A 21,728-nucleotide genomic window follows, 5' to 3' on the forward strand; every position below is an offset into this window, starting at 1 on the left:
CGCGACACATTTCCATTGCATAGAGTTGATCAAGCTGTTGATTGTGGCCTGTGGAATGTTGTCCCACTCCTCTTCAATGGCTGTGAACTGGAACATGCTGTTGTACACATCGATCCAGAGCATCCCCAACATGCTCAAATGCCTGACTTATGTAAATGTAGGAACATTTATTTATTATTTGTTTTGCAAACATTTCTAAAAACCTGTATTTGCTTTGTCATTATGGAGTAGTGTGTAGATTGATGAGGGGGGGGGGAAATATTTTATCAATTTTAGTGTAAGGCTGTAACATAACAAAATGAAGAAAAAGTCAAGGGGTCTGAATACTTAACGAATGCACTGCGAGCGTGTGTGTATAAGCTGTAATATGCATATGGGTGTTTTAAATAAATGCTTTGGTAGTTTTAATCATCACCTTAGAAAGCGCTGTCCATTTTATTGTGTTAGTCCTTGTGGATGTTGTTTCAAAGCCTATGTTTTACACTCATTTTCAACCTGCCTTTCTAATCGAGCCCCAAGGACCAGGCCATTAGGACCTGATGGAGGGACAATAGAGCCCCGAGGACCAGGCCATTAGGACCTGATGGTCATTAGCAAGTTGGGTACTACCAACGCATGTCCAGAGTACATAAGAGGAGATTATCATGAATTTTACTGTGGTCATGACATATTACTTCCGGTGCAGTGGTAATATGGTCACCGCAACAGTCCTACCTGACACTAACAACCATAACACATCTTACTAATTTCCTGGTATTTATTAGTCTTGAGCTAATCACAGTGGGTCAAACAGCAGCCTGCGAAGATTGTTTATTCAAGGATTAGGTTTCCGGAAGCAGGACGTTGTCTTTAATTTACCCTTCTTTAGAACCTGCCCCTGTTGGCTCTTCCCTCTACTTAACGAGGTCGGTAGATTTGCTGGAACAGCTAGCTGTAATGCAATGACTTCAGTGTTTTTCTTCTATGTAAACCATTGATCTATTTTAAAGGCCTTCTTCCTATCTAACCAACCAGCTAGTAGCTACATTACTGAAACCGCACACATTCAGCTATGTGCACACACACAGAGCCGATACTACCAACTCCGATCCCTTTTATTACTTTTCTTACTAAGAGAAACTAGAGAAAGCCATGGAGGTCTGGCTAAACAATTATAGGACCAGTTTTTAGCCACTTCCCCTCTCTGCCACTGGGTCCCTCTTTTCTCAGTCTCAAAAGGCTCTGCGACTGAGAAGCCTGGTCAGTGACATTGGTTAGCATCCTCATCAGCCAATCCTGTAATTCTTATTCTCTTGACAGGGCCCGAGTTATCCGTCTACCACACAGACAGGAAGTGCTGTGGACATGAGGGTTATTCACGACTGTTTTTGTTATTAAAATTGCAGACTTGATTCCTGTAGTTAAGTGGAGACGAGAAGAGAAAAAAAAGTGACAAAATCGCATGTGTAATTCTCACATTCATGTCAAAGTTCTGATTTCAATATATTAGTCATAGCCTGTTGGAAATCCCCCTCAATACAATGTACTGAAGACTGTTACGCTTATCAGTTTATTCACATACAATATTTAACAGCTGTGTGCTATCTATTTGTCTAGGTTCCTTTTTTTGCGGGAAGTGTTTCACGCCACTGCTAATTTTGTAGTATACTATACTCCACACTGTAGTATCCCTCGATCATGTGCAGTACTTACTATAGAATTACTTTCCACAAAAAATAAAAACACTGTAGTAAATACTTCAGTAATGTCCACAAAAACACTTTTGTAACTATAGTAAACACTAAAGTATTTAAATGTGCATATACCCTGTCCATTCCCCTCCCCCATATCCCAATTTGTGGCTCCCACAAGTGAGAAACCTACATGTCAAGTATAGACCATATATTGGGTTCCCTATAGATTATAGAAAATAGCAGAAGCGCTCAAGTCTGTTCACAACCCAGTCCTTCCTACCTGCAGGTTATGTCAAATTAGATTTTTTGTATTTCTCCAGTAGGTTTCCTCAAGGAGAAAGCCTCCACTTCTATGTCAAACATAATACAAAAACACTACAGTGATGTCCTCAAAATCAATACAGTAAAAACTACAGTATACTACAATCTGAATAAAACTGACATTAAGTGAGAATTACTATAGTTATTTTACTTAAGTATTTATACTATAGTTAACTGTAAATACTACAGCATAGTCTGCAAAAAAAAAACGAGTGAATACTATAATATTTATACCATAAAATACTACAGTATTTTTTTTTTATGTGGGCTTCGCTGAAAACACAAGTTCAAATTACTGTAGCTTCATACCAGTCTTAAGCAAACATCTTAGGATCACGTTTACTCCCACACTGGCCAATGTAAATTAATGACACAGGGTCTCGCTTGGGAGAACTATCCCCAAAGATTACACAAGCTAGTGGGTCATGGTGCTTTAAGAGGTCAGCTGAAGTTTGCATTTCCGTCCCGTCAAGATGTTTTTGCACCAGTGCTAATTTGAAAACAGCATTTTTACAGGCTACTTTCCGGGAAGCAACCAACTCTTCTCGCCATTCCCTCCGGCCACTAGTACATCTGTTGCCAGGAGGCTATACATGTGCAAACTTACAAAAGAGATGAGTATTGACATGAAAAACTGCTTTGGGGGAAATGAAAGGATTTGGTCCAATCTAATTGGTAGGATCCTTAAGATCAAACAAAAAGAGGCCCCATCTTAAGGATGTTTGATCCTGAGGGCAGGTGAGCTGGGAGTGTTTTTTACAGGTAAGCACACTCATGGTGATGAATTACAGACCTGCTCTCAGACCACATCAAAGAAACAAATAAAGCTACTGAGAAGGTCTCGTTTGAATAAAATCAACATGGAAACTTGCAAAGTAACCAATAAAGTTTGCATGGGAGGCTGCTCTCTTGTCAATTTGCAAATGCATGCAAATGGACATTCAAACTTAAGACAAAGATGAGCTACCAACTTTCAACTACAAACTAGCTTGGTGCCTCACGTAACTAACGTTTGTTAACCTACTAGCCCAGCTACAGCGCCTTCGGAAAGTATTCAGACTCGTGACTTTATCCACATTTTGTTACGTTACAGCCTTATTCTAAAATGGATTTAAACATTTTTTTTTAAGTCCCTCAATCTACACACACTACCCCATAATGACAAAGACATTTTTGCAAATTTATTTTTAAAAATATGAACTGAAATATTCAATTTACATAAGTATTCAGACCCTTTACTTAGTACTTTGTTGAAGCACCTGTGGCAGCGATTACGCCGAGTCTTCTTGGGTATGACACTACAAGCTTGGCACACCTGTATTTGGGAAGTTTCTCCCATTCTTCTCTTCTGATCCTCTCTGTCACTTTGGATGGGGAGCGTCGCTGCACAGCTATTTTCAGGTCTCTTCAGAGATGTTCGATCGGGTTCAACGTCCGGACTCTGGCTGGCCCACTCAAGAACATTGACTTTTTTTTACCCCTTTCTCTCCCCAATTTCGTGGTAATTGGTGGTTACAGTCCTGTGTCATCGCTGCAACTCCCGTACGGACTCGGGAGAGGCAAAGGTTGAGAGCCATGCGTCCTCCGAAACAACCCAACTAAGCCTCACTGCTTCTTGACACAATGCCCGCTTAACCCGGAAGCCAACCACACCAATGTGTCGGAGGAAACACCGTACACCTGGCGACCATGTCAGCGTGCATGCGCCCAGCCAACCACAGGAGTCACTAGAGCGCGATGGGACAAGGGCATCCCTGCCGGCCAAACCCTCCCCTAACCCGGACGACGCTGGGCCAATTGTGCGCTGCCCCAACATTCAGAGACTTGTCCGGAAGTGCTTAGGGTCATTGTCCTGTTGGAAGGTAAACATTCACCTCAGTCTGAGGTCCTGAGCACTCTGAAGCAGGTTTTCATCGAGGATCTCTGTACTCTGCTCCATTCATCTTTTCGATCCTGACTAGTCTCCCAGTCCCTGCCGCTGAAAAATGTTGCCACAGCATGATGCCACCACCATGCTTCACCGTAGGGACGGTGCCAGGTTTCCTCCAGACGTGAGACTTGGCATTCAAGCCAGAGTTCAATCTTGGTTTCCTCAGACCAGAGAATCTTCTTTCTCATAGTCAGAGTCTTTAGGTGCCTTTTGGCAAACTCCAAGCGGGCTGTCATGTGCCTTTTACTGAGGAGTGGCTTTCGTCTGGCCACTCTACCATAAAGGCCTGATTGGTGGAGTGCTGCAGAGATGGTTGTCCTTCTCCACAGAGGAACTCTAGAGTTCTGTCAGAGTGACCATCGGGTTCTTGGTCACCTCCATGACTAAGGACCTTCTCCCCCGATTGCTCAGTTTGGCCGGACTCTAGGAAGAGTCTTGGTGGTTCCAAATTTCTTCCATTTAGGAATGATGGAGGCCACTGTGTTCTTGGGGACCTTCAATGGTTCAGAAATGTTTTAGTACCCTTCCCCAGATCTGTGCCTCGACACAATCCTGTCTCGGAGCTCTACGGACAATTACTTCGACCTTATGGCTTGGTTTTTGCTCTGACATGCACTGTCAACTGTGGGACCTTATATAGAAAGGCGTGTGCCTTTCCAAATCATGTCCAATCAATTAAATTTACCACAGGTGGACTCCAATCAAGTTGTAGAAACATCTTAAGGATGATCAATGGGAATAGGATGCACCTGAGCTCAATTTCGAGTCTCAAAGCAAAGGGTCTGAATACTTATGTAAATAAGGTATCTGGTTTTTATTTTTAATACATGATCAAGATTTGTTATGATGGGGTAGTGTGTGTAGATTAGATAAAAACAAATATCAATCCATTTTAGAATAAGGCTGTAACGTAACAAAATGTGGGAAAAGTCAAGGGGTCTGAATACTTTCTGAAAACACTGTATATGGCACTAAACACAGAACATCTTTCTGAAGACATTGTACGTGGCACTAAACATCTCTTTTCCTCATTTCCCTTCCTCTCTCTGAGTTCACTACTCTAACGTTGCCCTGGTAAGATCCCTTCAATACATAATCCTGTGTGTGCCTTGGCTCACCTCATTTGCTGTGGAAATAAACCCAGGAACACTGGACACCTTGGAATTCCTCACAGAAAACTCCACTCAATTATTGTATAGTCAGAAACTCAAGTGGGGGCTGGGGGGGGCATAAGAATCAGTGACCATTCTGTTTGGTTCCTATGGTAACGCCATAGGAATAGTGCAGATGGTGTTTTGACAGGCGCCCTGACTATTCCCCTTTTCAATGGCCTCGTTATTAGCCAAGACGTGAGCGAGCCTTAGACTTAATGCAGCCCATATTTCTGCACCACAAAGGACTCATAAAAACCCTGCGTCTCCAACCACTGCAGCGACCGGGTTAGTTACCACAGCACAGACTCTCTGGACACAGAGGTTTGCTCTGTTGTACACACACTCAGTGGAGTGGAGCGTGTTAAACCTCCAAGGCAGTGGTTCATTCAACAAGGGAGACTGGAAGCCAGATGCTCTTTCTCCGTCCTTATTCGTCTAAATGCTCTGTGACAGGTCCTCTCGGCATCCCAAAAAACTCCTCACACCGAATTTGGCAAGTGTTCGATAGAAAATGAACCATAACACTGAACCAGGGGTTTCTCCTCCTCTCGCTCTGTGAATATTACTGATTTCTATGGCAATAACTTCAATGCAATGGTAGCTCAGGCTGTTGGTGATATTGGCACCAGAACTAACTGGGCCAGATCCATTTTTCCACTGCTGCGGACTACTGTGGACAAAGAGACAGTGTGACTGAGTGGTTCTGCTTATGACTCTCCCTGCAGAGCGTAAGAGGCGAAACATTAAATCAAACAGAAGAAAAAAATACTAAAAACTTTTTTTTTTTGAGAACCAATGATTTCTTGTATTTTAGTTGGGAGTGATTGAATTGCTGAAGCCAAATAATGAGAAAAATTGTCGTGTGTGGGAGCTAAAGCAACACTTTGATAAGAGAGGGCTGCTGCAGCTGCATAGAGCTCTGACAACAGAGGTTTCTTTCAGGAACCCTGTAGCCTGGGTGTGAAAAACAAAGACGCTTACCTCTGAGAGTCTGGCCCCCGTGTATCTGAGCAGGCCCCTGTAACCCCGCAGGCTGACGGCCAGAGGCCCCGCGCCGTGCCCTCTGACTGACACGATGGGTCTCTCACTGGGGTGCCAGGTCCTCTTGCAAACAGCCTCCCAGGCCCTCTCTGCCATGTGTCCCGAGAGCATAAACCTCATGATGGCCTTGGTACCCGCGCGCACAGACTTCTCAACCTTGCGGTTGTTTTTGTAGTACCTCCTCACCAGCACGGTGGAGCGCTCTTTCCTGTTGCGGATGAACTCGCTGTCCGACAGGCCGCCATCGCTGTCGCTCTTCTGGGGGCTGGTGGACTGCTTGGAGGAAGAGAGCATGGTATCCAGCGAGGCCCTCCTGAAGAACCTCTCCACGGAGACCTTGGCTCTGGGTCTCCTGTTGAGCCTCTCCAGGCTGGAGTAGCCATCTTTCAGGAAGTGCCAACAGCGGGCATCGATAGTCCTAGCTGGCATTCCTGGCGTTCCTCCCTCCCCTATGGGAGAGCAGGAGAAGTGGCACTGGGATGCCACTGGCAGGCTGCTCCTCCTAAAGCTGCGTCTGCAGGGCACCGTGGATAGACAGGGGCGTTGTGTGCCAGCCGTGCTGGGCTCCAGCTGGCAGGGAGAGCCCTCGGAGTAGCTCACCTTTGGCAGAGCACCAGCCTGGGGAGTCACACCAGGAGAAGAAAACCCCTCTGTTCTCCTCTCAGACTGGTTTTCCCGAGGCTCTGTCTCGGTCCCAGCGGTCCCACAGACAGAGTCAGCCTCCTGGCAGGCTGAGAGACTTTCCACTGGATCACATGTCGGACACAGCTGGGTGGAACTGGAACCCAACGCACGCGTCCCCCTCTCCCCCTGAGATGTGGTGCTGAGCTCAGCTACAGCGCTAGCAGGTTTAGGGTTGGAGTATTCCCAGCATTTGCATCCTGCATCCAGAAACGTCCTCTCCCCACTATCATAAGACCCGCTATCATAAGATAACTTCCAATAGAGAGGGAGCGGTGAGCAGCAGTCTCCGCTGCCCTGGTGGCTAACCTCTGGCTGGTGAGAATGTGGAAGTGTGTTGCTTTGACTCAGAGGCATGCCGTAGTCTGAAGTGACATGGTTATATCTGGACCCGGCTGACAAGGCAGAGTCCACCACTGTCGCACGACCCACAGCATCTCCTATGTCCTCAGATGCCATAGTGACGCTTAGAATGTCCCGGATGTCCCTTTGTCCCTCCCCGGCAAGAAGCTTCAGATCACACAGCATTAAGAGGTGGATAGGATAGCCTTGATCAGGAACATACACAGCCAGTCATGATGCTCCAGACTGATGTGGAAACAGAAGCTTTTCCAGCTGTACAAACCAGCGCGGAGAAAGGGTGACCACCTTGGCAAAACGAGGAATTTCCTGATAGAACAGTCCAGAGTCAAGTGCTTACATACCCCATCTCCGGAGTGTAGTGAGTGTAGTGTGGCTAAGTGTGACAGCAAGGTAGTCACTGACGCCTTGGCTCGCTCCTCCCCACTCCAACTGGTATGCCTGCTTTCTGGATCTGAGAAAAGCAGGAGAAGACAAGAGAAAAATGCAGATTAGCACCAGAACAGTCTTAGTCACAAAGGGCCATCCAAAATCTGCGCTGAGACTCCAAAAAACAGTCCAAAAAACAAACAGTGAATTCAAAGTTGAATAAACCATACAACTCTGTGCTCAAGGACTACTTTTTACCAATTTACTGGAAGAATTGCAGATGCAGTGTCTGGTCAGAGAATTTAGGTCAAATCTCCCTCAGTTTGTGTCCACGTTTTCCAAAAAAGCTTAAATATCTGCTCCGAATTAAGTTTAAAAAAATGTCTAGAAAGAATGGAGCGTCAGCTATAACATGACACCTATTTTGGTTATTAACTACAGTAAGTGAAGTGAATTTACACCCGGTAACAGAAATGCGGCAGCGAAATGTAATCATGGGTCCCTGATCTGCTACACAGAATTTTTTAAATATTTATTTACCTTTATTTAACCAAGTTGGTAACAGAATTCTGAGTTTTAAATCACTTAATTCATAAACACAATCGATATCAGTAAAAAACCCGAACTAAATGGTAGGTCTACCTTGTTATTTCTGTGAACTTTCATTATCCTCCCTCATGAGGGAAAGAAATTAGAAAATATCTTAAAGTTATGTGGGTTTGGTAACAATGTCAAGGCACAAGGCAATGTTCCTTAGGCTCACACAAGGCAGAAAAAAATGCCTTTGCATGTTGGTACTTATGGGTCCTTTTACATGTAAATAACCACAACATAATCCAAGTGTCTTTGACTTCTTCATTCTTCTCTTGCTCTCAACAGTAGAACAAGCCTGGCCAAACAGCTCAATTTCACTAGGCCTTTAAGATCAACTGTAGCACGTGCTTCATATTGTGCAGATACTTGAACTTTGTTGAGACTGTCATCATGCTGGTAGAATGTCAGTTATCACATCCTAGTTCTGTTGTGTCTCTCCAAACACTATTTGGGTTTCATGCTTAATTATTGGCTTCAGATGAACAGCAATGGATGCGGGGGAGGGGGATTTACTGCATTTATTTCCTCAACGACACTCCAGTTTTTTGTCTTTCTCCTACCTGGACAACGTCCAGAAGTCAGAGAAATTGTCACCTCTCAGAAAAAACACACAAAAACACACATGGCAGAAAAAAAATTCTGCTGTAAAAAGGCGTGGGTAGCTGGAATGTGAGGCCTCCGTGGGGGAGGACCAGTTCAGAGAAGATTATGGTTGAGAATTGGGTCTTGATTCTGGGTCAATTTAGCTAGCAGTCAAGGCCTAGTGGCCAGCCAACTTCTCACACCCACACAGCAGACACACAGTAAATCAACGTGTCAGAGCACGCAGCCTCTTTTCAAGGCTCAATGTCACATTCTGAGAGGGAAGAAAATAACTTTGGCCAATGGAAGAAAGACAAGCAATCCATTCATTCGTTTGGAAATTGCATCAATTCTTAATACAATTTAATTCATTTGACTGCCTGTCTGTGCCCTTTGATGAAAAGCTTTGATATTCCACAGATGACAGAAGACAAGTCCCTCGTGATCGAAGCATGTGTTCGTTTTCAGTTTAATCTTTCTCTAACAAAAGTCAGTGTGTTGTTGCTCCACGGAAAAGGCACCGACTTTACAGTAACTTTGTGTGACAATATAATTATGACAGGGAGTAAGGTAATTACTCCAAAAGTTGTTAAAATAATTAATATCCTCTGGAAACTCCTCTGATCCATGAATCACACGAAACTGGTTGGATAAAGAAAAACATGAATCCTCAAAGCAAAGGAAAGCTGGGAGTGCAACAGACTTAACACCCTCACTGGCAATGAGCGTTGGGTCCCGTTCAAAATACGCAACGCACTACTAAGGTAACCCTGATATCGCTTGTAGAGTTTGGAAGTCAACCGTCTCAGTCCACACATCAACTGATCAAAGTTCCTTTGTTTTTGGCTGAGCTGCAATCATGACAAAACAAATAAAGAGGTCCGGAGAACTAATCACAGCTCGGTGCAATTCAAGGGAGGAAATCAGGTCATGGAAAAGACAGTAGACCCAAACCTATTCAATGCTGTACTTTTTATATAATTAGTGGACTTTGGTCCTTACCTCTACAGTTATCAGGTCTTGGCACACACTAGGTTTCTGTTGAGAAGGGTGTGATGAAAATATTTTAGATCAAACATCTTCAGAGCCAGACTTCTCCCTCTCCTGTGGTATTCAGGGTTGAGCGCACTGCTGGAAGACACAAACACATAATGACACTGACTTGAGGCCTGAGGGGTTGGGTAGTCAGAACAAGACAGCAACCAACCAGAGCAGCCGTAGGACTTATATGGCGGCCTTTACCTCCATAAAGTGATTTTGTTCATTGTTTTCAACAGTGTCACCTTTGTGACAGATAGCGTTAAAGACAACAGCCCTAAAGTCGATAATGGCTTGGTGCTCAGCGCTCCATTATCCCTCGCAGGTTAACGTTTGTCATAGGTGCTGTCCTGGAGGCATAACTGAGCAGTTGAATGGCATAACTAATTGACTATTTCTTTAAAAAATGTATGAAAACAAACATTTGCTTTTTGGTATTAATTTAAGGTTTGGCATTAGGGTTAGCAGTGTGGTTAGGGTTATGACTGTGGCTGTGCCCGCTAGTGATCACTCTGAAGAGCTGCCCCCGGTTCATGAGTCATCTCAATAAATGCCAACCTGCTTTTCCCATCTTATCACTGACAATGTAAACATAAAAAAAATGAACATTTAACACTTCATGATTAAATTAAATAATCTGAATGATGAGGATAACTGATGATGGGAGTGCATCATCTTTATCAATGGATCATCTACATCCCTGTAGCTCAGTTGGTAGAGCATGTTGTTTGCAACGCCAGGGTTGTGGGTTCTTTTCCCACGGGGGGCCAGCACAGAAAAAAAAAAATGTATGAAATTAAATATATGCATTCACTACTGTAAGTCGCTCAAGATAAGAGCGTCTGCTAAATGACTAAAATGTAAATGGAAGTCTAATTATTTTGGTCAGGTGGAAGTAGCCTATCATGCTTTTAAAATCTCACCGTTACAATTGTTTGACCTCACTGTGGTCGATCGAGTTGAAGAAAGGCCAACAACTGGTTCACACAGTGAAAAACATGGTCGTTGTGGATGTGGCCCACTAAAATATTTTGCCCAAGAGGTGGGGGGGCAACCAAATCTCACTCAGGGCCCCCATAACGCTAGAAACGGCCCTGAGTATGGTTTTAAAACTCTGATCCCAGCTTTCTATTGCTACTATATTTAGGTGTGCTTTCTGAAAGCAAGAACAACTCTAGTAATCCAGCGTACTTATTAGTCTCCTTCCGCTGCCACCTATACCACCAAAACCATAAAGACCAAAATAACTTTAAAATGTGCAGGCTGAATGTCTTTGATACTACTAAAAAGTTTGCCACTACAACCATATTTGCATCAATCCCAATGTATTGCATATGTCAACAAAATTCTGTCAACCTGTAGCACCAAAACCTTAAAAGCTACCGACACCAAAACAACTTTCAAATGCCCAGCAATAAGCAGGACACAGCGTTTTAAAACAGTCCAATAGCATATCCCTATGAAGAACAAAAATGCCTCTCTGGCAAACGTAGAATAAGGAATCACATCAGCTCTGGTGTGGCATTTCTATCTGCAACGTTTGACAACGCTTGGCTACTGAACCCAGCACTGGTCAGGTTAATAAAAAACATAATTTTACACTACAACCATATTTGCATAAATGCTAATGCCTTTCAATGGCCATAGGTTAACATGGAAAAACTTTGGACCGTAACCAGTCTTCAACTGTTTACGCTAGAAACTCCATACAAACTTGAAAACGTGCAGACCTGTCTGGAATAGGACAGATATTCTTTAATTACATAAGAGATTTCTTCCCCGTATGAACCCATCAGCATCCAGGATTAGACCCACCCGTTGTACAAAGTTGAATTTGAACTATCTACTGGGTGCAGAGATCCCTGCAGATACCTCAGGATTATGATGGTGTTTTTGTTGGTTGGACACAAGGTTGAGAAATGGTTAAAGTATCTGTGTTGTGAAATTGAACCACAGGTGCCACACCCCCCAAGTCACCAAACCAGAAACACTGAACACACTGCCAGAAAGATTATATTCCTTTTACTGAAACAGACTGACAAATCAAATGTCTCACACTGAGGCTGAGTTTCGTTTCGATTCATGTTATATTTACATTTTAGTCATTTAGCAGACGCTCTTATCCAGAGTGAATTAAGGAGTCAGCATGCTTCAGTTCGGCTAGTGCCAAACTCAACTAGGCGAACAAGTGTGCTCGCATACTTCCTTAAAAGACCTTCACTTAAAACATTTGAAAAATAGGCAATTGTACTGTTGTCCATTGAGACGCCGTAGCCAGTATACACTTCCTCAAGATAGTTAGAATTTATCTAAAGATAAAAATGAATGACCAATTTCTTGAGTTATGTTTTTGCAGAGATCTTAATCGCACAATTTTACATCCAACTAAGATGTTGGGGGCAGTTTTTGCATGAAAACGAGTCATCCCTTGTTGATTGACAACAAAGACTGAAGAATCTCTACTGTTGACCAATCACCCATGAAGGGCCTACCAACTTCGGCTTGCCACGAGAGAAAAGGTGTGTGCCCGAACAGCCGAAGACGGTAACTGAAGTAAAAACATCCCAAAATATTCCCAAACTCTTCCAAACTGTTTTGGCTGGGAAGCATGCGGACGCCTTTACAGTGAATTCATCTTAATATGTGGTTGTCTCACCTAGCTATCACAGTCATAATAAGTACATCTATTCTCAATAAATAAGTTACCAGAAAAGTCAGTGCTAGTAGGAAAAGAAAGAGTAAGTGTTTTTGTTTTTTGTGGGGGGGGGGGGGTAAGACAGAGGTCTTATTTAAGATAACCTACATAGTCAAAGAGTTTCAGGCATTTTCGAAAGATGGGCAGGGACTCTGCTGTCCTGGCATTAGGGGGAAGCTGGTTCCACCATTGGGGTGTCAGGACAGAGAATAGCTTTAACTGGGCTGAGTGGCAGCTGACCTCCCATAGACGTGGGAGGCCAAGAGGTGTTAGATCCACCTGACATTTAAAGGTAATTTCTGAATGAGCCGACATATGCATACCCTAGCCGAAAAGGGGTGATCGGATTGAATCCCGGTCCTGAATCTTGTTCATTGTAATGTGGGAAATGTATGGCTCCAAAATCTATAGTCTGCTGATATAGGCTCATGGCACAACACAAGTTATGATTGTGTGATGATAGAGGATACATGATATACACTGTGTACAAAACATTAAAAACACCTGCTCTTTCCATGACAGACTGACCAGGTGAAAGCTATGGTCCCTAATTGATGTCACTTGTTAAATCCACTTCAATCACTGTAGATCGGGGTAGGCAACCCTGGTCCTGGAGAGCCACTTCATCTTTTTGATTTAACCGAACTGGAAGACCAGGTGTGTTGAATTTAGGCAATCACTGAACTGATCAATTAGCTCAGTTGGCCAGGTGTGGTGCCTAGTTGGAATTAAATCCTGCAGTACTTACGGCACTCCAGGAACAGGGTTGCCTACCCCTGTAGTAGATGAAGGGGAGGAGACAGGTTAACCTGTCTGGGCTAGGGGGCAGTATTTTCACGGCCGGATGAAAAACGTACCCAATTTAAACAGGTTACTACTCTGGCCCAGAAACTAGAATATGCATATTATTAGTAGATTTGGATAGAAAACACTCTGAAGTTTCTAAAACTGTTTGAATGGTGTCTGTGAGTATAACAGAACTCATATGGCAGGCAAAAACCTGAGAAAAAGTCAACCAGGAAGTGGAGGATCTGAGAATTGTAGTTCTTTCTAGTCCCTTTTGAAACTACAGTATCTGTGGGGTTACGTTGCACTTCCTAAGGCTTCCATTGGCTGTCAAAAGCCTTCAGAAAGTGGTTTGAGCATTCTCCTGTCACTGGGCAGATAATAGGAGCTCAGTTACTGAGTGGACTGCCTGGCAACAAAGGGATTGGATATGCTCGATCCCGCGAGCGCGCCCCTCCTTTTTCTCCTGGAATGAGTACGCTATTGTCCGGTTGGAATATTATCGCAATTTTACGTTAAAAATACCATAAAGATTGATTTTAAACAGCGTTTGACATGCTTCTAAGTACGGTAATGGAACATTTTGACTTTGTCTCTGGTACCGCGCTCGCGCGTTATGCCTTTGGATAGTGCTCTGAACGCACGAACAAAACAGAGGTATTTGGACATAAATATGGAGTATTTCGAACAAAAACAACATTTCTTGTGGAAGTAGCAGTCCTGGGAGTGCATTCTGACGAAGATCAGCAAAGGTAAGAGAATATTTCTAATACTAATTCTGAGTTTAGGTTGCCCCGAACTTGGCGGGTGTCTGTATAGCTTTCTGTGATGGCGAGCTATGTACTCAGAATATTGAAAAATGTGCTTTCTCCGTAAAGCTATTTGAAAATCTGACACAGCGGTTGCATCCAGGGGAAGTCTATCTATAATTCTTAAAATAATTGTTATATATTTTGTCAACGTTTATGATAAGTATTTTTGTAAATTGATGTGCACATTCACCGGACTTTTGGTGGGAATACATTTTCTGAACATCATGAGCCAACGTAAAATGCTGGTTTTGGATATAAATATGAACTTTATCGAACAAAACATACATGTATTGTGTAACATAATGTCCTAGGAGTGTCATCTGATGAAGATCGTCAAAGGTTAGTGCTTCATTTAGCTGTGTTTTGGGTTTTATTGACACGTCCTTGCTTTCGAAAATGGCTGTGTGATTATTTTTGTCTATGTACTCTCCTAACATAATCTAATGTTTTGCTTTCGCTGTAAAGCCTTTTTGAAATCGGACAATGTGGTTACATCAAGGAGAAGTGTATCTTTAAAATGCTGTAAAATAGTTGTATGTTTGAGAAAGTTGAATTATGAAATTGTTGTTTTTGAATTTGCCGCCCTGATATTTCACTGGCTGTGTCCCGCAGCTAGCGTCCCACGTAGCCCATAGAAGTTAAAGAAGGATTTTCAAGCCTTGAGACATGGATTGTGTATGCATACCATTCAGAGGGTGAAAAGGCAAGACAATATATACTGCTCAAAAAAATAAAGGGAACACTTAAGCAACACATCCTAGATCTGAATGAAAGAAATAATCTTATTAAATACTTTTTTCTTTACATAGTTGAATGTGCTGACAACAAAATCACACAAAAATAATCAATGGAAATCCAATGTATCAACCCATGGAGGTCTGGATTTGGAGTCACACTCAAAATTAAAGTGGAAAACCACACTACAGGCTGATCCAACTTTGATGTAATGTCCTTAAAACAAGTCAAAATGAGGCTCAGTAGTGTGTGTGGCCTCCACGTGCCTGTATGACCTCCCTACAACGCCTGGGCATGCTCCTGATGAGGTGGCGGATGGTCTCCTGAGGGATCTCCTCCCAGACCTGGACTAAAGCATCCGCCAACTCCTGGACAGTCTGTGGTGCAACGTGGCGTTGGTGGATGGAGCGAGACATGATGTCCCAGATGTGCTCAATTGGATTCAGGTCTGGGGAACGGGCGGGCCAGTCCATAGCATCAATGCCTTCCTCTTGCAGGAACTGCTGACACACTCCAGCCACATGAGGTCTAGCATTGTGTTGCATTAGGAGGAACCCAGGGCCAACCGCACCAGCATATGGTCTCACAAGGGGTCTGAGGATCTCATCTCGGTACCTAATGGCAGTCAGGCTACCTCTGGCGAGCACATGGAGGGCTGTGCGGCCCCGCAAAGAAATGCCACCCCACACCATGACTGACCCACCGCCAAACCGGTCATGCTGGAGGATGTTGCAGGCAGCAGAACGTTCTCCACGGCGTCTCCAGACTCTGTCACGTCTGTCACGTGCTCAGTGTGAACCTGCTTTCATCTGTGAAGAGCACAGGGTGTCAGTGGCGAATTTGCCAATCTTGGTGTTCTCTGGCAAATGCCAATCATCCTGCACGGTGTTGGGCTGTAAGCACAACCCCCACCTGTGGACATCGGGCCCTCATACCACCCTCATGGAGTCTGTTTCTGACCGTTTGAGCAGACACATGCACATTTGTGGCCTGCTGGAGGTCATTTTGCAGGGCTCTGGCAGTGCTTCTCCTGCTCCTCCTTGCACAAAGGCGAAGGTAGCGGTCCTGCTGCTGGGTTGTTGCCCTCCTACGGCCTCCTCCACGTCCCCTGATGTACTGGCCTGTCTCCTGGTTGCGCCTCCATGCTCTGGACACTACGCTGACAGACACAGCAAACCTTCTTGCCACAGCTCGCATTGATGTGCCATCCTGGATGAGCTGCACTACCTGAGCCACTTGTTTGGGTTGTAGACTCCGTCTCATGCTACCACTAGAGTGAAAGCACCGCCAGCATTCAAAAGTGACCAAAGCATCAGCCAGGAAGCATAGGAACTGAGAAGTGGTCTGTGGTCCCCACCTGCAGAACCACTGCTTTATTGGGGGTGTCTTGCTAATTGCCTATAATTTCCACCTGTTGTCTATTCCATTTGCACAACAGCATGTGAAATTTATTGTCAATCAGTGTTGCTTCCTAAGTGGACAGTTTGATTTCACAGAAGTGTGATTGACTTGGAGTTACATTGTGTTGTTTAAGTGTTCCCTTTATTTTTTTGAGCAGTGTATTTAAGTGCCTTGAAAAACAGGGTATGGTAGTAGGTGCCAGGCACACTGGGTTTGTGTCAAGAACTGCAACACTGCTGGGTTTTTCCATGCTCAACAGTTTGCTGTGTGTATCAAGAATGGTCCACCACCCAAAGGACATCCCGCCAACTTGACAACTGTGGGAACCATTGGATTCAACATGGGCCAGTATCCCTATGGAACGCTTGACACCATGCCATGACGAACGCACGCTGTTCTGAGGGTAAATGGGTGCAACTCAATATTAGTTGCACCCTGAATGCGCTTAGCATACTTAACCACTTGCTACTAACCCCCCTCCCAGTTTTTAATATGATATGAGTGACTAACAAAATCATGGTAACTCAAGCTAGCTGTCTAGCTGCCAGCTAACTTACCAAGCTAAAAAAAAAAGAGCTGAGTAAATATCAGTGACTAACATAAGAGAAACTGATGCACAACCAAACTTCAAAATTGGCCCTTGTGTATTCTTCCTCGCAACAGCAAATTGAGACCCCGACTGAGTTCCTTCCGAGGGCGGTCCGAAGGCCACCAGTTGCCAATCCCTAAACTAGAGTGATGAAACTCACACAGTTCACTAGAGGTTGACCGATTTAATTAGGGACGATTTCAAGTTGTCATAACAAATCGGTAATCGGCATTTTTGGATGCCGCTTATGGCCAATTACATCGCAATCTACGAGGAGACTGCATGGCAGGCTGACCACCTGTTACGTGAGTCCAACAAGGAGCCAAGGTAAGGTGCTAGCTAGCATTAAACTTATCTTATAAAAAACTATCAATCTTCACATAATCACTAGTTAACTACACATGGTTGATGATATTACTAGTTTAACTAGCTTGTCCTGCGTTGCATATAATCAATGCGGTGCCTGTTAATTTATCATTGAATCACAGCCTACTTCACCAAACGGGTGATGATTTAACAAAAGAACATTTGTGAAAAAAGCACAATTGTTGCACCAATGTACCTAACCATAAACATCAATGCCTTTCTTAAAATCAAGACAAGTGTATTTTTTTAAACCTGCATATTTAGTTAAATTAAATGTTAGCAGGCAATATTAACTAGGGAAATTGTGTCACTTCTCTTGCGTTCTGTGCAAGCAGGATCAGGGTATATGCAGCAGTTTGGGCCGCCTGGCTCGTTGCGAACTGTGTGAAGACCATTTCTTCCTAACAAAGACCGTAATTCATTTGCTAGAATTTTACATAATTATGACATAACATTGAAGGTTGTGCAATGTAACAGCAATATTTAGACTTATGGATGCCACCTGTTCGATAAAATACGGTTCCGTATTTCACTGAAAGAATAAACGTTTTGTTTTCGAAATTATAGTTTCCGGATGACCATACTAATGACCTAAGGCTCGTATTTCTGTGTGTTTATTATATTATTAAGTCGATAATTTGATAGAGCAGTCTGAGCATTGGTAGGCAGCAGCAGGCTCGTAAGCATTCATTCTAACAGCACTTTCCTGCATTTGCCAGCAGCTCTTCGCAATGCTTGAAGCACAGTGCCGTTTATGACTTAAAGCCTATCAACTCCCGAGATTAGGCTGGCAATACTATAGTGCCTATAAGAACATCCAATAGTCAAAGGTATATGAAATACAAATGGTATAGAGAGAAATAGTCCTATAATTCCTATAACCTAAAACTTCTTAACTGGGGATATTGAAGACATGTTAAAAGGAACCACCAGCTTTCATATGTTTTCATGTTCTGAGTAAGGAACTTAAACTTCAGCTTTTTTTTTTTACATGGCACATATTGCACTTTTACTTCTCCAACACTGTGTTTTTGCATTTTTTTAAACCAAATTGAACATGTTTCATTATTTATTTGAAACTAAATTGATTTTCTTACCTACAGATATTGTTCACATGAACACCAGATGTTCAACTTCACTATTCCAAATGTGGTACTACTTTGCTAATGGGGGTCATTTTTAAGGGGAAACTAAACCAACCCCTAACATTGGGCTAATTCACTGGGGATTATTTCTCAACTCATCCAAGTGATGACTCACCGGGAATGTAATTAACCCAAACTCCATTGGGGTGAGAATTAGAGTGCAGCCAACTGAGCAAAGGCAGAAGGAATCCCCCTCGTAGGTCACAAAAGACAGACATGTCGTGTGATAACAATGGATTGACATTCTTTCACCCTTGAAGACGTTGAAATGTCAATCTACGCAACGTTAAATGAAAGTGGAAAATACAACTTCCAAAGAAAGACTGGTGGAAATGGGCAATGTGTATGTAAACTTTAAAAGCAGTGTGTTTGTGTGTTTTTCCATTGTACAAAACCATTCAATATAATCCTTTGAGGTGCAAAACATTGAAATCCCAAAGAACTGAACCAAACAGAATTATTTTCATGTGAGAGACCTGGGATCATACGGAATTGATTAGAAGACAAGGCAATAGACGCCAGTGGAAACAGAGTCCCTGTGTGGAATAACAGAGAGAGGGCTGGTTCAAGAGGGACGCCTGCTGGATTTGGAGGCTGGAATCCTCAACTGACTAAATGCAGTGGATTTCTCTTTCAGTGCATTCCTTTAACCACCACACCATGGTTTCAACCAACCATTTAACAATACTTGTGCCAATACCCCAAATTCATGCCTTTCTGGATAGAGTGCTAGTGATTATAGTGTAGTGAACCTGGGTCGCTGGTGTACAAGTCAAACAGACTACGCATTGTGCCAGTAGGTTTTTTTCAGATTCCCGAAAACTTTAATGTCCTCCGAGGCAATTAATCTTGCAGCAGTCATTAAACATATCACATAAAAAAAGAAATAGCAAAGGATATTGACAAGCAAATTGGCAGAATAAGTGTAGTTTCATAGTGTAAGTGCAATTAGTCTAACATTTTGTTAAGTTGCAGAATTGCATTCGGAATAAGAAGACTAATTGGCCCAATTTTTTAAAATTTTATTTAGGTAGTCGTACAGACTATGCCCAGAGGGAAGGAGTTGAAATTCAGGGTGGAGTGGATGAGTCAACCGCTATTTTATTCACCTTATGGAGGGCTCTGCCCAGGTAGAGAGATGACAGTTAACTCACTTGATGAAAATTGTAATGTGACTCAAAGTGAGGATCGCTACACTACCCCCTCCGAACAGGAAGGCACATCCACATGCTTCGACTACTCAGCCCCCTCACATGTCCAGGATGTGTGTTCCGATGTCCTCACGGATGCCATTCCACTTCTGACACCAATGTAGCGAGCAGGGAAGCGAACCCCGGTCGCTGGTGCCTCAACACCCTACGCATCGCACCAATAGGGCTGATATAGCGAGGATCGCTACAATATGAACAACTGACAGGCAGAAAGCGTCGTCAGCCATCTTTGAATCGTCACAAACTATTTGAAAAGAAATGTAACTTTTGATTTGTTAATGTTTTTCTTCCCAATTAAACATAAAAAATGTCCAGAAGGAAGAGGAGTGGTCCAAGGACAATCACATAAAAGCTAAAGGCTAAAAGGTGATACCCTCAGAACATTTTGGAATAGTCCTACCAAAATAATTACACACCCCCTTCCCCTCAAAGCAGTGGCAGTACATAGGATGCACTGTCCTCTGGGTTACCATTCCCCACTTTCATTTTACAATGAATGAGAATACTAGGTCAGTTCAAACATGGATAGCATTGTCAGGGACCACCTGTTCTGACCAAATTATTAATTTAGTTGAGCCAGCAATTAAATCAGATAATTGGGCATAGGCTACATAACTAATCTGTGTATAGTGAGTGAGGGGGGGGGGGGGCAGTGCCCCTGTGACAACAATTTTGGACCCCTTGTGGCCCCGCTAAATGTGGAGCATGAAATAATTTTGACATAACTACTTTTTGCTATCGTTCTTTTTCTACATCCGTTATTAGACTGTGGCAACGATGATGATTATGAACATGGTCTTTTGCCTGCTAATGCCTGACAACAATAACGTCTAATGTAACTGGCCCCTCTAACAGTACAACTGGCCCCAGCTTGGCCCCCCCAGTTGAAATGGTCTAGAACCGCCACTGCATAGAGTATGAACATCGATAAAGTTAAAGGCAGTAAAGAATTGCTAATAACTTGAAGCTAGTTATGATTAGCAAATTTGGCACGAGCACGTGCGAGCCAACTTCTCTTCATTTAGCTACTCTTCCCAGAAAATTTGCGTAACTTACCAAAAATGTAGACAAATGCAGTGGTAAAAGTCCGTTATCCTCGAACGCGATTCAATTCAAAGTACATCCCTCACGAAACTGTGAAAGTTGCTGACTGAGATGTGGAGCTGAACCCAAAACGCCACCCCAGAAGCAATGACTAGGATGTGCTGCTGCTGTTGTTGGTAGTAGCCCAATTGCTGCGGCTGAGGAGGACAATAGCCGCTGGGTAGTTACGATAAGCAGATTCAATGCACGGTCACTACATTGGAATGTCTGAGGCTACAGTGTTTCACCAGCACATTAGTTACAGACATTGCCCCATAAAAGTTTTTGTTTTGCTGTGCTCAGTCGAGTTGTGGCGACAAAGCGTGTCATTTTCACTCAGGTTCAATTCCATGCTTATTGTCAACAACTTGCATGTTATGATTTGAGTGGTGGTGGAACATGTTGCCTATGTAGGTTAAGTGTTGTTTAATTGTTCCACTAAATGTAACTACACTTCCAATGTAAAATGTGCAGTAGTTAGTACCGCCCCCTAATCACTTCAATTGTCATTCCTGTGTCCTGTCCTGGGGTGCGCACCTTCGGCGTTGTGGCTGCAATAGTTTTGCGATTTCAAATAGTCAAACCCATATTGATAAGGCCACACACACACACACCAAACGGGAACAAGCATACCCTCAAATACTGTTGAAGAACAGTGGACAACTTTTAGTGGAAATGTGTCATTTACAACAAACCGTGATGCAACAGTAGCAAACGTTGAATCGAACTGAACGCACCCGTGTGTGTATGTGGAGGGGAGGGGAGCTGTGCGGAGTTATTCAAGGAAGGCTTAACAGAACTCTCACTTGAGTAGTTTAAGTAGTTGTTCTTTTCAGATTCTCATTTTTCTCTTGAATAGCTTTGTCAAGTGTGTATGATTTCTATTCCTGTTCGCTGCTCTCCCTGTGGCTACAAACCATTTAATCTAGTGAACCCTGCATGCATAACCCATGTGGACGTCCTGGTTAATAAGGCTGAGTTCATTTGAGTTCATCTCAGCCTATGTCACCCTTCAACGGAGACCTGGTTTATCCCAGATTACACTGCTACTCCAGCTGCTGCCTTGTGTTCTCTGATTGTGTTCTCATAGTCCTGGAGCATCTGGTTGTTGAGGTGGTGGCACAGGGCTACTACATTTCTCCTAAATTGAGATTTTCTCTTT

The 21,728-nt window shown here is 43.4% G+C and overlaps 1 protein-coding gene across 2 annotated transcripts in view; it reads right to left on the bottom strand.

Annotated features, from left to right (window-relative positions):
• The window catches only part of LOC115157344 (1-phosphatidylinositol 4,5-bisphosphate phosphodiesterase epsilon-1), a 75,419-nt gene extending 54,488 nt beyond the window's left edge, over positions 1 to 20,931 (bottom strand). Inside the window, exons 1-3 of one of the 2 annotated variants that reach the window (XM_029705521.1) lie at positions 20,540 to 20,931; positions 9,708 to 9,836; positions 6,060 to 7,614 (exon numbers count right to left, since the gene is read on the bottom strand). In XM_029705521.1, the coding sequence (XP_029561381.1) occupies positions 6,060 to 7,328 (1,269 nt within the window). In that variant the 5' untranslated portion in view covers positions 7,329 to 7,614; positions 9,708 to 9,836; positions 20,540 to 20,931. The remainder of the gene's footprint in view (positions 1 to 6,059; positions 7,615 to 9,707; positions 9,837 to 20,539) is intronic. The other variant, XM_029705530.1, reaches the window with a different exon arrangement.
• Positions 20,932 to 21,728: the final 797 nt, after the last annotated feature.

This window comes from Salmo trutta, chromosome 2, assembly GCF_901001165.1.
Source record: "Salmo trutta chromosome 2, fSalTru1.1, whole genome shotgun sequence".
NCBI classification, from domain to species: domain Eukaryota; kingdom Metazoa; phylum Chordata; class Actinopteri; order Salmoniformes; family Salmonidae; genus Salmo; species Salmo trutta.